At 39.9% G+C, this 12,864-nt stretch overlaps 1 protein-coding gene across 1 annotated transcript; it reads right to left on the reverse strand.

Moving 5' to 3' along the window:
* Positions 1–330: 330 nt before the first annotated feature.
* Positions 331–11,820, reverse strand: LOC127969359 (uncharacterized). The gene is made up of 2 exons (XM_052571243.1): positions 11,316–11,820; positions 331–9,493 (listed from the first exon to the last, which is right to left on the reverse strand). The coding sequence occupies exon 2, from the start codon at positions 9,387–9,389 to the stop codon at positions 3,633–3,635; it is 5,757 nt and encodes a 1,918-aa protein (XP_052427203.1). The 5' UTR covers positions 9,390–9,493; positions 11,316–11,820; the 3' UTR covers positions 331–3,632.
* Between the last annotated feature and the right edge of the window lie 1,044 nt (positions 11,821–12,864).

The raw sequence follows: 12,864 nt of genomic DNA on the forward strand, positions 1-12,864 counted from the left end.
GCAGAAAAAATATGGCTAAAACTGACTGAAATCATCAAAGTATTAGGATAAAATAATGAGTCAAAGTGGGAAGAACTGATTTTTCAAGCATCTCCAGGTTAGTGGCATCGAGTGTTTTGCTAGAGGCACTTAATAACAACATGCTAAGTAGATATTAATGTGCTGTATTTTCAGCTTTGCTAACAGATAATCTATCAGAAAAATCTGCAATGGGGACAGCACTTTATGCTGCAATTCATAAAGTCTGGCTTTCCCAAGACTAAGCAACATGTGATTCTTTTTCATATAAAAGGTAGTGCAATCATCAAAATGAAATAATTGAACAATTGCTCATTGATAATGCTTTTATTGGAATGGTTCTTTTCTGAAGCAACAATCCATTTAAATAAACTAATTCATTCCAAAATGCACCCAGAATGTAGAGCTGTAGTCAAGTCCAGCTTTGTCGAGTCCAAGTCAAGTCCAAGTCCAGGACTAGTCGAGACCGAGTCAAGACCGAGTCCAAAGAGGTTCGAGTCCAAGTCAAGTCCAAGTCCAAAAGTTTCGAGTCCAAGTCCAAGACCGAGTCCAAATTAAAGAAAAAAGGGTCCTCTTCAAGACCACATACTTAACTACTGATAAAATTTGTGATGCGAGAGACAGCATATCTCCTATTCTAAGAAAATTAATTGACATTATTATTTGTTATGATCAAAAAGCATGTGCAAAGTAACAACTCTGTAGGACAGGGGTCTCCAAACTACATCCTGGATGGCCAATGTCCTGAAAAGTTTAGCTCCAACTGGCCTTAAAACACCTGGAAGATTAGTGTGTCTAGTAAGAGCTTGATTAGGTTCAAGTGTGTATAATTAGGGTTAAAGCTAACAGGGGCATTAAACAAGATCCCGGGCCCTATGCATAGGCAGTCCTGATGGGCCCCCATGCCCCCCACCCATGAAAATATCCAGGTAAAATAAAATATATTTCAGATTCATACTTTTCAAGGGCCCTCTCTTCCTTTGGGGCCTTGCTAATGAGTACTGGTTTTACCCCCAGTCCGACCCTGGGAGCTAAACTTGGATAAACAAACAAAGTTTGGAACTGTAAGGTCAAATAATTTTTATGTACTTTATTTTTTGTTGACATTATATCTGTGATCAAAAATGTATATGACTATGCCTAATTGGCACAGTGCACAGACACACGCAAAGCTCGGGATATGACAAATGCGCGCAGCAAGGCTAGAATGGATACGTTTAACTCTACTGGGCATGCGCACATAAATACAGCAAATTTTTGTCATACTGTGCTAGTGCTTGCATAGACTACTCGGCGCTGTTGGAAACAATCGACTACTCCAGCATGCATTAACCATAATGCATACAAAGTGTTTGCAAGTACGACGTGAATTTTAGAATTACAATATTGCGTGGAGCTGTTACTATATGACCTTATCTATGTTGCATGTAAAAATAAAATATGTAATGTAATAATTAGGGTTGTGCCTGAAGCCGAATACCTTATTCGGAATGGCAAGGATAATGGCTTAAAAAACGAATAACGGACAAGGAATAATTCTGCCTGAATACTCGACTGAAGCTGACACAGTCTGGTGTTTGCTAGATAACAGGTGAGCCAGGGCATCAGCGCCAGAAGTGAATGAATGTAAACTTTATGAGTGAAAAGCGCGCAAATCAAACACTGCATTGTTGTCGCCTCTCTGTGCATCTCTCAGAAATCAGAGCGTTGCAAGAGTAATTTTACCTATAATAATACATCATAGCTACACTTTATATTATTTGTATATATTTAAAAGGCAAATATTGAAAGCTTAGGCTACCATGATACGAATGAATGGAATAAGCACAGCGCACTCACCGATCAAACAGCCGCGCTGCGCGTCTCAGTCTCTCAAAAACCAAATCAGTTCTCTCTCAAGAGTAGGCTAATAATCAACATAGATATGGATACATTGTCTACTTGTCCTACATGTTTGCATATTTACCTTTTGCTGGTTTGCGCGGAACACACACATCTGTTTAGTGAAGTTCATTAACATTAAGACTCAAAGTGTTCTGCGTAATGAGAATGTGTGCATTGAATTGATTCAGTCGTGTTCAAATGATCACTCAACGTTTGTCATGACATATCTCTGCTTGCATGATAAATATTATTTTAGAAATTAATAATTATTTCAGTTTAACACGACATACTTGTTCAGTGATAACTACGAAAAAATATATAAAAAGTCATAACAGTCTTATCAAGTAACTGTACGATGTTGTATCCGTATGCAGATAGGAAAAATTTTGTGATTGTTACAGATACAAATACTGGCTGCTACATGAAAATGTAAATATGTAATGTCATAATTATAAAGTTTACATATGTAATTGTTGCATAAAGCTATACATTACTACGCGTTTATTGAAAAAAAAAAAAAAAAAAAAACTATTTAATGTGTTTTCATTTACAATAGCATGAACCACGAGTATAGTCGAGTAACTCAAGCATTTTTGATTAAAAAAATCGACTAGTAGAAATCAGTAGTCTTGCAACCCCTATACTGTACAACAATAATTAGTTTTTCGTTATTGTACAGGATACGTTTAAGGCTATCTAGGTGTAGACGTAAATAAAACACAATCTAACAGGTAGAAAATTAAATTAGAAACATCTAAACTTTTCCTGTCGCAGTAAGTGCACCGCTGGTCATGCACATCCTTTCCCGGAACAGTACTGAAAGCTAAGGCAAGATGGAGAAACAGATGATCATAGTTGTACAAGGATAGCCATTTTTTAAATGAATCTATTAGCAGAGCTACTGCAAGTGATTTTAAGTGTTGGAATTCCATTTATTCTTTGCTGAAACGTCTGCGTCATCATGGAGAGCGGGTCATGGTTGCCCAGCAACAGCAGACGCCACTGGAGCGCAAGCGCAGGCTACAGAGTGCTTTGGAAATAAGGAGAGCAGCGCGCCTAGCGTTTTCAACACGTTTTCAGTCGCGACATCATGCAAATGTGGTTTTGTTTTGAAGGAGAAATTTTTATTTTATTTTTTTGCTGGACTCGGTCGAGACCAACTAGAAGACTTGGCGAGTCCAATGGCCAAGTCCGAGACAAGTCCGAGTGCAAATTCAACGAGTCCGAGACAAGTCCGAGACGACAGAAAAATGTCTCGAGTCCGGACTCGAGTCCAAGACCGAACTCGAGTACTACAGCCCTACCAGAATGCAATCAGCATTTGTCAAATATACAATTTTAAGCATATAAAACACCTATCTCTTCATTTTTACAATACCTTTCTGCTGTGAAAAATACTGTGGACTAATCACTTCCAAAACTCAAATACAAGATGTATCAAAATAATCTCTTTCGAATTGTTTTTATGAAAGCAAAACTACTTTTAATTAGGCAAATCTCAACTCCTTGTTACAAACAGACAAGTGCTTTTAACGGTAAGAGAACTAGGCCTTACTTTAATAAGAATTAAACATTTACAATTCATGTCTTGTGCACTATAAACAAAGAACAGCATACATACTAGAAACACTTTCCCATGGCACACCAGACCTAAAACAAACAACACAAATCCCTGATTTCAGTCACATTCAAACTCTGGACAAACACCCACTGCTTTATACTGGATCTTTTCATCTCACACTATCAATTTCATCTTCGGGTGTATGTTCTTGTGAAATATACACAGGCTCAGAGTAAGGATTTACCTCTTCATTATGCGTTTTATAAAAGGTTTCCTGCATCTGTTTCCTGCTAGGTTCAAAGTCTTCCAGGTTATCAGGAGGAATCATAGATCCTCCAGTCCTCATAACAGATTTCTGTGATGGTAGGGGCACTGGAACAAAACCATGATACAGCATAAGTGGTGGTGTGTTCATAATTTCCAATGGTGGAACTTGTCGCACAGCAGCCTCAGGAGATTGTACTGGAAGTTGCACGTAACTTTTTGTTTCCGGGTCAAAGAAAGTTTTTGTTTTGACCTGTACAGGCATATCCACCAGAAAGTATTCCCCAGAGTCAGGGTCCTGTAAAAGCTTCCTTTGGGTCATCGGGAAGGACTGTGTTACATAATTAGTGTCTGGTGCATAATTATGTTCAATGCTGTTGTGGCGTAAAGTTATTCCTTTTTGAGTAGAGTATTGTGATCCTTCTGTTGAATGAACGTCAACACCAGTTTTCCCACTGCTGCTCGATATGTTTCCGGGCTTATCCCTTAAAAATCTATCTAGACTTTGAGTCCTACGTTCTAGTTTCTTGGGCAAGTATTTCTCATTGCTTCGGCCAAGTCTGGCACTGTCATTGCTTATTTGGCCATTCTCCAAATTATCCCCACGGTTTGATGTGCCTTCTTGTTGTTCCTTATTGCGATGGGTCTTTGAGTCACCAGTATCTTTGCCTTTGGTTTCATGTGGCACTTTCGCACTAGGATCATTCTCTTCTACATTTTGGCTCTTGTGACCGTTATGGCGTCTACCATGCTTCTCGCTTCTTTGAGCTTTGTGCTCAACCGTGTAATCGTGAGGTTTGCTTTGCTTACTGCTGATTCTGTCACTGCTAAGCGATCTGTGTTCTGATCTGTCATGTACTTTGTCAGTGCAGTGGTTCCTCCTCTCAGCCTTGTGAGCGACACTTTTGTCACCTTTTTGCTCAGATTTGCTTTTAGCTTCAGCTTTTTGTATCATCCGTGTGGTGAGCTTCATGGCTCGGCGTAGAGCCTTTTCGGTTTTTGGAGGTACTACAGGTGGCTTGTTCTGACCCTGACTGTCGTTTCCACTACTGGCTGAAGCAGATCTCTCGCTTGGTGCCTTGGATGCCTCCCTATCCTCTCTTGGTGCAGTGTTAAATATGTTCTCATCCATCATATCTCCTCTGCTTGTTTCATAGCCATCAATTCCCTCAGATAAAGTGCTCACGGCAGAGCATCGCTCCTCCTCCTCAGACACAGAGGCACTTCCAACCGACGACTTTCTGTCTTTGACTGTGACCAGGTGAGTAGCTGGAACAGACAAGAACTGCATTTCTGGTTGGTTTGGTTGGGGACTCTTGTCTGATACAACAGGCATCTCAACTTGACAATGATCTTTGAAGAGGTCCAGATCTTCCTCATCCTTCTCAGATCTTTTCAAACAGTTGTTTTGTTTATCCTCGGAGGACGTACGACTGTGTGGTATTTGTGTTAAGTTTCTAGCTGACTCAATCAAGCTGTGGACCCATCCCCTCTTGTCCACATCACTCGGTGGAGAAACTACCCTGTCAGAGACATCTGACTCACTTTCATGGTTGTTTAATGAGCAGGAATCTATTGATGGTTTCTGGAAAGTCTCCTTCTCCTTTTCATCTACTTTTTCTTTCATGTTGCAGACTTCGGCCTTCCTTAACAACTCCTCTGGTTGTGCCCCCTGTTCAGATTCGTGCAGTAGAGAGGGTTCACCTGAGTTTGAAAAACTACTGCTGTGATGTGTTTGTTTGCCATTTAACGAGGATACAGAGTGAGACTGTCCAAGGATATCATAAACTGTGATACTGTCCTTTCTGACTTTATCAGGTCTGAAAGACTCTGCGGACAGTGTTTCAGAGAGTTCTTCCTCAAGTTCATCTACTGTTTTGACCCTTTCTGAGCTTGACAGTCCAAGAACTCCACTTAAGAAGTCTTTCACATACACTTTTGGACCTTTGGATTTGTTTTGCTTGTCAGCACCTTCTTCCTTCTCATTTGTTTTTGCCTTGTCTTGTGTTCCTTCGTTTATGTTGTTTGTGAGATCACCTACATCCTTTTGGAAGTCTTGGGTGACTTGGCTGTGTTTCCTCTGTGAACTAAAATGTTCCTCGCTTCTATCTGATTCTTTTGAAGAGCTGTTGGGAATTATTTCACTTTCTGAAACCATCTGATTGTTGATAATGGAATAAGTGCCACTTTCAGTATCACAGACAGTGAGTTGTGGTGGAACAAATTTGTGTTTCATTTTGTCTTTTGGGGCCTTTTCAATGGTTCTCTCTTCCATAGACTTTTCAGAACATGTACCTCCAACAGGCAGGTCTTTCTGAAAATCCTTGCGGTTCACCTTAATTTCTTTGTTGTACTTCTCTTTCAGAGCTGATACATTTCCTCTCACTGGGCCTCGATTCTTTGTTTGACTTGACTGAACTTTTCTTATTCCCCTACTTTCCATTATCTCAGTTTTGCCTGTAGTCTCACCTTCTCTTTTAAATTCCAAATTACCTTCTGTCTTTTCACCTACTCCTTCATTACTGTGAGAATCACTTCTCCCTCTTTTTGGGGTTATCTCAGGTTTATAAGAACTACCCCTTTTGACAACACCCAACTCTTCCTCATACTGTCCCACACTACAAATATCTCTACTTTCCAAATTACCTCCCATTTTTGTGCATTTCATTGCTTGATTTATATTTTTATTCATCAACTCTTTCTTTTGGTGTATTTTATCACCCTTACTGATATTATTTGTGTTGCTTTCTTGATGATCTAGGCACAGTCTGTCTCTCTCATTATATTTTATAGGTTCTGCATGCTGCCGCTGCCCATTAAATGCTTCCTGCTTACAGGGCCTGGCTAATTTTACCTCAGGCACATGACTTTCACCATGTTTGGCCATGTCTTCTGACTTTGTTTGCACAGTCTGCCAATTGGTTTCAAAAGTTGATATGTTATTCTGACCTTTGCCATATTTTGTACTTGTCCCCATTTCATTCAGCATAAACATACTAGGTAGCTTGTCCTCTCCACTGTTGGGTAACTCAAGATCATCTTGAGGTTTTTCACAACCACATGCATTATTTTTCAAAGTTCTTTGCTCTCGTTCAGCAATTACTTCCTCTAAAGCCATTTTGGCCAAGTCATACTTATCTATAACAACATTATCTCTCTTTAAGGGTGCAGTTGTCTTATTTGGCACCGGTTCCATTGATGCAAACAGTGCTCTCTTTGCAGAAGTGTTTCCTTTCACTGAGAAAATTTCATCTTTTACTTTTTGCTCTCTTTGACTTTCCAACCCATTCTTTGATGTAATACTGCTCTGTTCTTTAGCTGTGGTAGCCTCTCCACTTACATTAACATTTTCTTTCAATAGTGGTCCATCCACTGTTGTTTGTACTAGTCCTTTATCTTTACATATTCCTTCATTATGCTCCTCTTGTCTTATCTCTTTCGTTTTTGTATTTTTGGAATGCCTGGAGCACTCATCATTAACATTTTTTATTTTTATATCCATCAGCCATTCTTCTGCATTAGACCTATCATCATGATTTTTATCATCATCTGTACTTACAAATCTCTGACTTTTAATGTAGTTGTTCTGTCGTGCAGAAAATGCATGTTTTGTTCCTGCCTCCTTTCTGTTTGATTCTTTTTCTCTAACAGGGCTTTTCTGTGCACTGACTGTTCCCCTAGTTTCCAATCTGTCCTTAATTTGATTTGTACCATCACTAATGGCTTGTTCTTCCAGTTTTGTTAAACTTACACCTGGGCTTTTTCCAGATTTGTTTTCAATAGTCCTTTCACTATTTATACCTTTAGTGAGCTTTTTGGCATTTAGCATTGACTCTAAGGTATCATTTTTGTTTCGCAACTCTACACCTTTCAACAATTTACTTGGATAATTATGCTTGATGTCATGATCTTTGCTGGCTTTTTCTGTGGAAACCTGAGAGCTGACGTCAACCACAGTTTGAGCATTCTCTCTGATCTCCTCAGCACTAGCTTTTTGGTAAAGTTGTAATGATGGGTATTTTGCCTTGTTAGTTGCAGGGCTCCTGTTTGATTTTAATTTTCCAGATTGAAGCAGACTCAGTGCCAAATAGTCATCTGGCATTCCACCATTCGCAGTTTCGAGCAAGGGACTCATTGGAGAGATAATGGCTTTGTGATGACCAGGTGAAATTGTTTTAGCTTCTGAGTTATCTGGTATTTCAAGCACATCTTTTGACACTTCAAGCTGGGGAGACTCTTTACTTTGATTTGTAGAGTCCAAACCTTTAAACTTAGGTGGACTGTACATGGCCTTAACCCGTTTTCTGTTGTCCTTGAGATTGTACAACAGGCTTGATGCTATGGATTTGTACCCTTCTCTCTTAATCTCTGGCGAGGGATGCAGTTCTCTCTCAGAGAGTGCTGGGATCTCCAGGGCAGTGGGTGAGAGCACAGTTTGCAGTATTTCTGAAGATTCTGTCCCATGTCTGGAGGGTATTACTGGTGTCAACAGCTGTGAAATACTGAAAGGAGTTGAACTAGTGAAGTTCTGGTCCTCCATTGTCTTGACTTCTTTTTTAAATTCCTGTGCACTCCCTTCTCCAGCGTTTGTCTTTTCGCCGGCAGGTAAATTGATGGAATGCCCCACAGGAGCAGCACTTTTTGCTCTACTTCGGCTTTTTCGCCAGGGAATGCAAGCTTCCACTCTTTCTGAATTGCATCTCTGTTCAGCGACTAGCGGAGGAGCCTTTGTAGGAATATTTTGTTGGATGTGCCCGGACTCTTTCTCTGGTTTTGGGGGTTCATTAGGTGCTGCTGTTTGTACAGAACCAAGCTGTGGTTTAAGTGGATGAGTCTCACTTTGTTTTGGACACATTTCAACTTCTTTTTCAACTGATGGGGGGACGCTTAATTTATAGTGCCCATGTGCTGCAGTCAATTCTTTGTAAAGAGGCGAGTCATACCATTCAGGTGGCCTGTTGCTCAACACAATCTCCGAAATGTGCTCCTGCCTGATGGAGAATTTATTGAAATCCCCCCATGACAAAAACGGGCTGAATTCGCTGTGAAGGAAAAAGTTTATGCAATTCAGTTTTTTCAGTTTATTGTTTTTGCTTTGTTTACTTTTAGAAGATTTTCCTGGTGGATTTGAAGCAACCTTGCTTGATTTCTTGGCAGACCCTTTTTCATCTGATTTAAGATTATTCTTGGCTTGGGAAAGATGTCCCGCTCTTAAACTATGATAATCTGAAGAAATCTCAGAGAGCTCCCTTTGGATGCTGAGTAGAGCAGATTTGTCCCATGAATCACCATTTGTCATCTTATTGCTCTCACCATTCTTTTTGGCTGTTGAAGCTGCAAAAAGCAATGAGTCTTTTGATGACTTATTTGATCTACTCAATGGATCATTTCCTCCATTAAGGGGGTAAGACTTAAGTTTTTTGAGAGCAGAATATGAGCTCTGCTGAGTCTTTTTTGAGACGTCCTCCACCATTGGCTTGTGGCAGCTGACTAGAGAGGGGGAAAACTCTGAGTCATTGTAGATTGCTTCATCTCCAATGCACAAACTCTTAAAAGCTCGATCCGTCAGGCTCATGACCTCACGGTCTATATCATCCATAAAGCTATCAAGATAGCGGAGTTGGTGCATGCTTGATCTGTTGCGCTTCTCTTGGTTGCTCATGATGGATGTGTATTTCCAGTTCTTTCAGTCTGATGCAGAATTGACGTGGTTTGACACTTCTTGCATTGTCAACACCACATATTGGAGATTACATTGTGATTTCCCTGCAAAAAAAAAAAAAAGAGTAAAATTATATCAGTTTTAGACTGTTTATATTTAACATTATAATTAAAATCTATGAACTTTTTTATTAAGGCGGGCATACACTGTGCAATTTCTGTGCGATTTCGGCAAGGTACCAACTCATACTGTACGGGTAGATCGCATGCGATGTAAAGCCAAAACTCACGATTTTTGTGCGCTCACTGTACGGTCTAATTGCCGAGTTGCGATTTGACTGCTTACACTATACATGAGGAATCAACCGAATCAACACGTAGTATCCCTCAGAACCCGGATGTTTATGGCTGTTTCAGAATAAACATGCTTTCCCGGGATAAACGCACTGCTTTGCTGATATGCGCAATTATGTGTGCTGAAACGTCCAAAAAAAAAAAAGAAAAGAAAAAAAGGCGTCGGCGTACCTAGACGCGCAAGTGGCTAGGAAGACGTTTTTTCCCCTTTTATTTTCCTTTTTCTTTGCCATAACTCCACAAGTTATCCCTCCATCACTTCAGTCCACACTACACGCTGTGTCAGGTGTCACCATGGTATCTTTTATGGTTTCGCGCATGTGCAGTGAGGGAAACGTGGAAAATCGGTTCGTAGCCCTGCTTCAATAGTGCGATACCTCACGAGAGGCGACCAAAATTTCTGACATGTCAGAAATCCATCCGACCAACCGATTGCTGGTCGGGAGAGGCTTATCGCCTCTCGTTCCCCCTTGTACACTGCACGAATACTGCACGACAAACGACGCACGAAAATGCTGAAATTCGGCACGACCCGAAAAAGAGTCGCACGAGTCAGAATTCGGCTCAAAATCGGATGAAAATCGCACAGTGTATGCCCGGCCTTAAAGATGAAACCATTATTGTTTTAACCTCAACCTGGTGGCTGGTTATCCTGCCTGTGACTATGTACAGTAAAGAAAGATACTCCATGCCAAACACCAACTATTTTTAGAAGGCGGCAGATGTCTCTCTGCCCTTTCACATACACAGGCCAGCTGCATAACCCCTGGAAGTAATTTGGTAAAACAAAGGGAATTTTAAAACAAGCAGACTACGTTTCAGTGTGTCCTGTTAAACAGATCTGCATTTTAAAACTAAATGCTTCTAAGCCTAAAATGGTAATATTGTTAAACTTCCTCAAACAAGCTATCCAACATTTTTTTCCAGCATTATTTACACAGCGTAGAACACAAATGAGTCATCATTCAGTTGTTTCACTGCAGCTGCTGTTCTGTGTGGTTGATCCGGGAATAACTCATTAACCCATATTTATCCTCTGACCTAAATCCATTAACCAGCACTCATCACTGCTTCTGTCTGTTATGGAGGGGGATTGTGCCTTAAAAATACTACAATATGGCAGTATTAGATTTTTTTTTTTTTTGTAACTCATAGAGCTCAAATGCTGACCCAGAACAAATCTTGAGATATATTTGTGAGCATTTAAAGGCATGCACTAAGTGGCCAAGACGATTTGGACAGCACAACATTTTTCCACCACCATAATTCCATATCAACTTGCAGTCTGGGTTATTTCCCAACATGTGTTTTTTTATTTATGTGAAACGAAGATCTACAGTACAGCGATAAGGCCCTCAAGGAAAATTCTTCCAAAAAACAGGCTGTTCAGCATAACGTTATGAAAATGTCAAAGAGCAGCTGCTCTCAATGGATCTTGGCTTTTTAATAAAAAAAACAAAAACAAAAGGAAAGGATTTACACTAAGAAAATTTAAAACAGAGCTTTTGTCAGGAAAGATACCACATTAATTTGACAGTAAGAGATTAAAAGCCAGACAAAGTTTATTCCTTACCTTTTTTTATTGAAGTTCTGTAGTTTGTCCTGGGACAAAACCATTCGCTAAAAAATTATTAAAAAGACGAATCCTTAAAGGTAAATTTCACACTAGCCACCAAGTGAGGTCAGACTTTCCTTTTACTCCATATAAGATCACTATAAAAATGCTCTTTGCTGAACACAGCCTGAAGCTCATGATAGAAATCCATGTTCAAGTAAATGCTTGAAAAGACTGAAGGAGAAGGAACCGAACACACCCCACCGAAATAGTTGCCGGCAAGGCCAGAGCTGTAACACAGGAAGTACAAATATCTGAGTGACTCTTAGGTGTCGAGTGAGCGACAGATGAAATTCAAATGGTCATCTGCTATTTTGGTGCCAGTAGCCTGAGTACCATAGCTGTCTACCTCTCCGATCCTACAGAATCTACCACATTTCACATTAACACAGCCACGCTGGACATATGGGATGTTGTTGTATGGTGGCTGGGGTAAGTATTCACCCCAGAGTCATTTGTCTCACAAACAGCGGAGGCATAAATAGCACCTTGCATCACCCCACCCCAGTGTCACCAAACTCAAAGTGTAGAATGAGTGACTAAAGGAGTCTGATTACCAGGACAGACTTCCCATAGTTTAAGCAGATCATGCTTGTGTCTTTCTAGTAGTTCTGCCTCCAGCCGGTCAGACTGAAAGAGGAAAACATCCATGCTCAGGCTTTTTTATTTTTAAATATTATTCACAAAGTAGAAGCTGGAAGTTCCTGGACTTTGGAGAAAGTTATTATGGAAACACAAACTGATTCATACCATAAAAGGCATTTGTATTCCTAACATATCCTCTTTGCCTTAACACTTCATTATGTTATTTTATTTATTTAGCTATGCTCTTCACACCTACACAGCATGATAGTGTTATTTAAGTGGCTCTATTTAAAGCCGCCTGTATTTCATACAGTAATAGCCTGCCTTTCTTTCTGGCACACCTTTCATATCTCAGCTTATCTGTCACATGTTAAAGCAGCACCTGTTTCTCCACTGTACACGCCAGAGTCTCAAGAATATCAATAGTATTTATGGAAATAAAAAGTACACATGAAATAAAAGTGCATTTAGAATAAGGACGTTAACTGTAACTATACACTTTTATTATGTAGGAACAATATTGTTGGAATCACTTTTGGAATTACTTTTTCCAGGTGGTGAATGATAAAAAATACTGACAGCCAATCAGAATTCACTGAATATTTAAAGAAGCAGATGACATAAAGGGCCCTATCATACACCCCGCGCAATGCGGCGCAAGTGTTTTTGCTAGTTCTCATTTTCATGTCCTGTGCCCCATTGTTTAAATAGCAAATGCATTTGTTCCCAATTGTGTGCCCATGGGCCTGCTGGACTAAAAAAGAGGTGTGTTCAGGCACATTGTTGACATGTTTCTGTTTTGGGGAACTGAAAATAGACTGTGCCATAGACCAACTCAAGCCTGTTCTAAAGTCTAAAGTCAATGCAGGAATTTATTTAATTATTGTTATTCAAAGAGCACATTAGTAGAAAATCTGCCTCT

The sequence above is a fragment of the Carassius gibelio genome, chromosome B12 (assembly GCF_023724105.1).
Source record: "Carassius gibelio isolate Cgi1373 ecotype wild population from Czech Republic chromosome B12, carGib1.2-hapl.c, whole genome shotgun sequence".
NCBI lineage: Eukaryota > Metazoa > Chordata > Actinopteri > Cypriniformes > Cyprinidae > Carassius > Carassius gibelio.

What these genes read in the sequence shown, in the direction of transcription:
- LOC127969359 (XM_052571243.1), bottom strand. Translation starts at nt 9,389, where the DNA reads ATGAGCAACCAAGAGAAGCGCAACAGATCAAGCATGCACCAACTCCGC.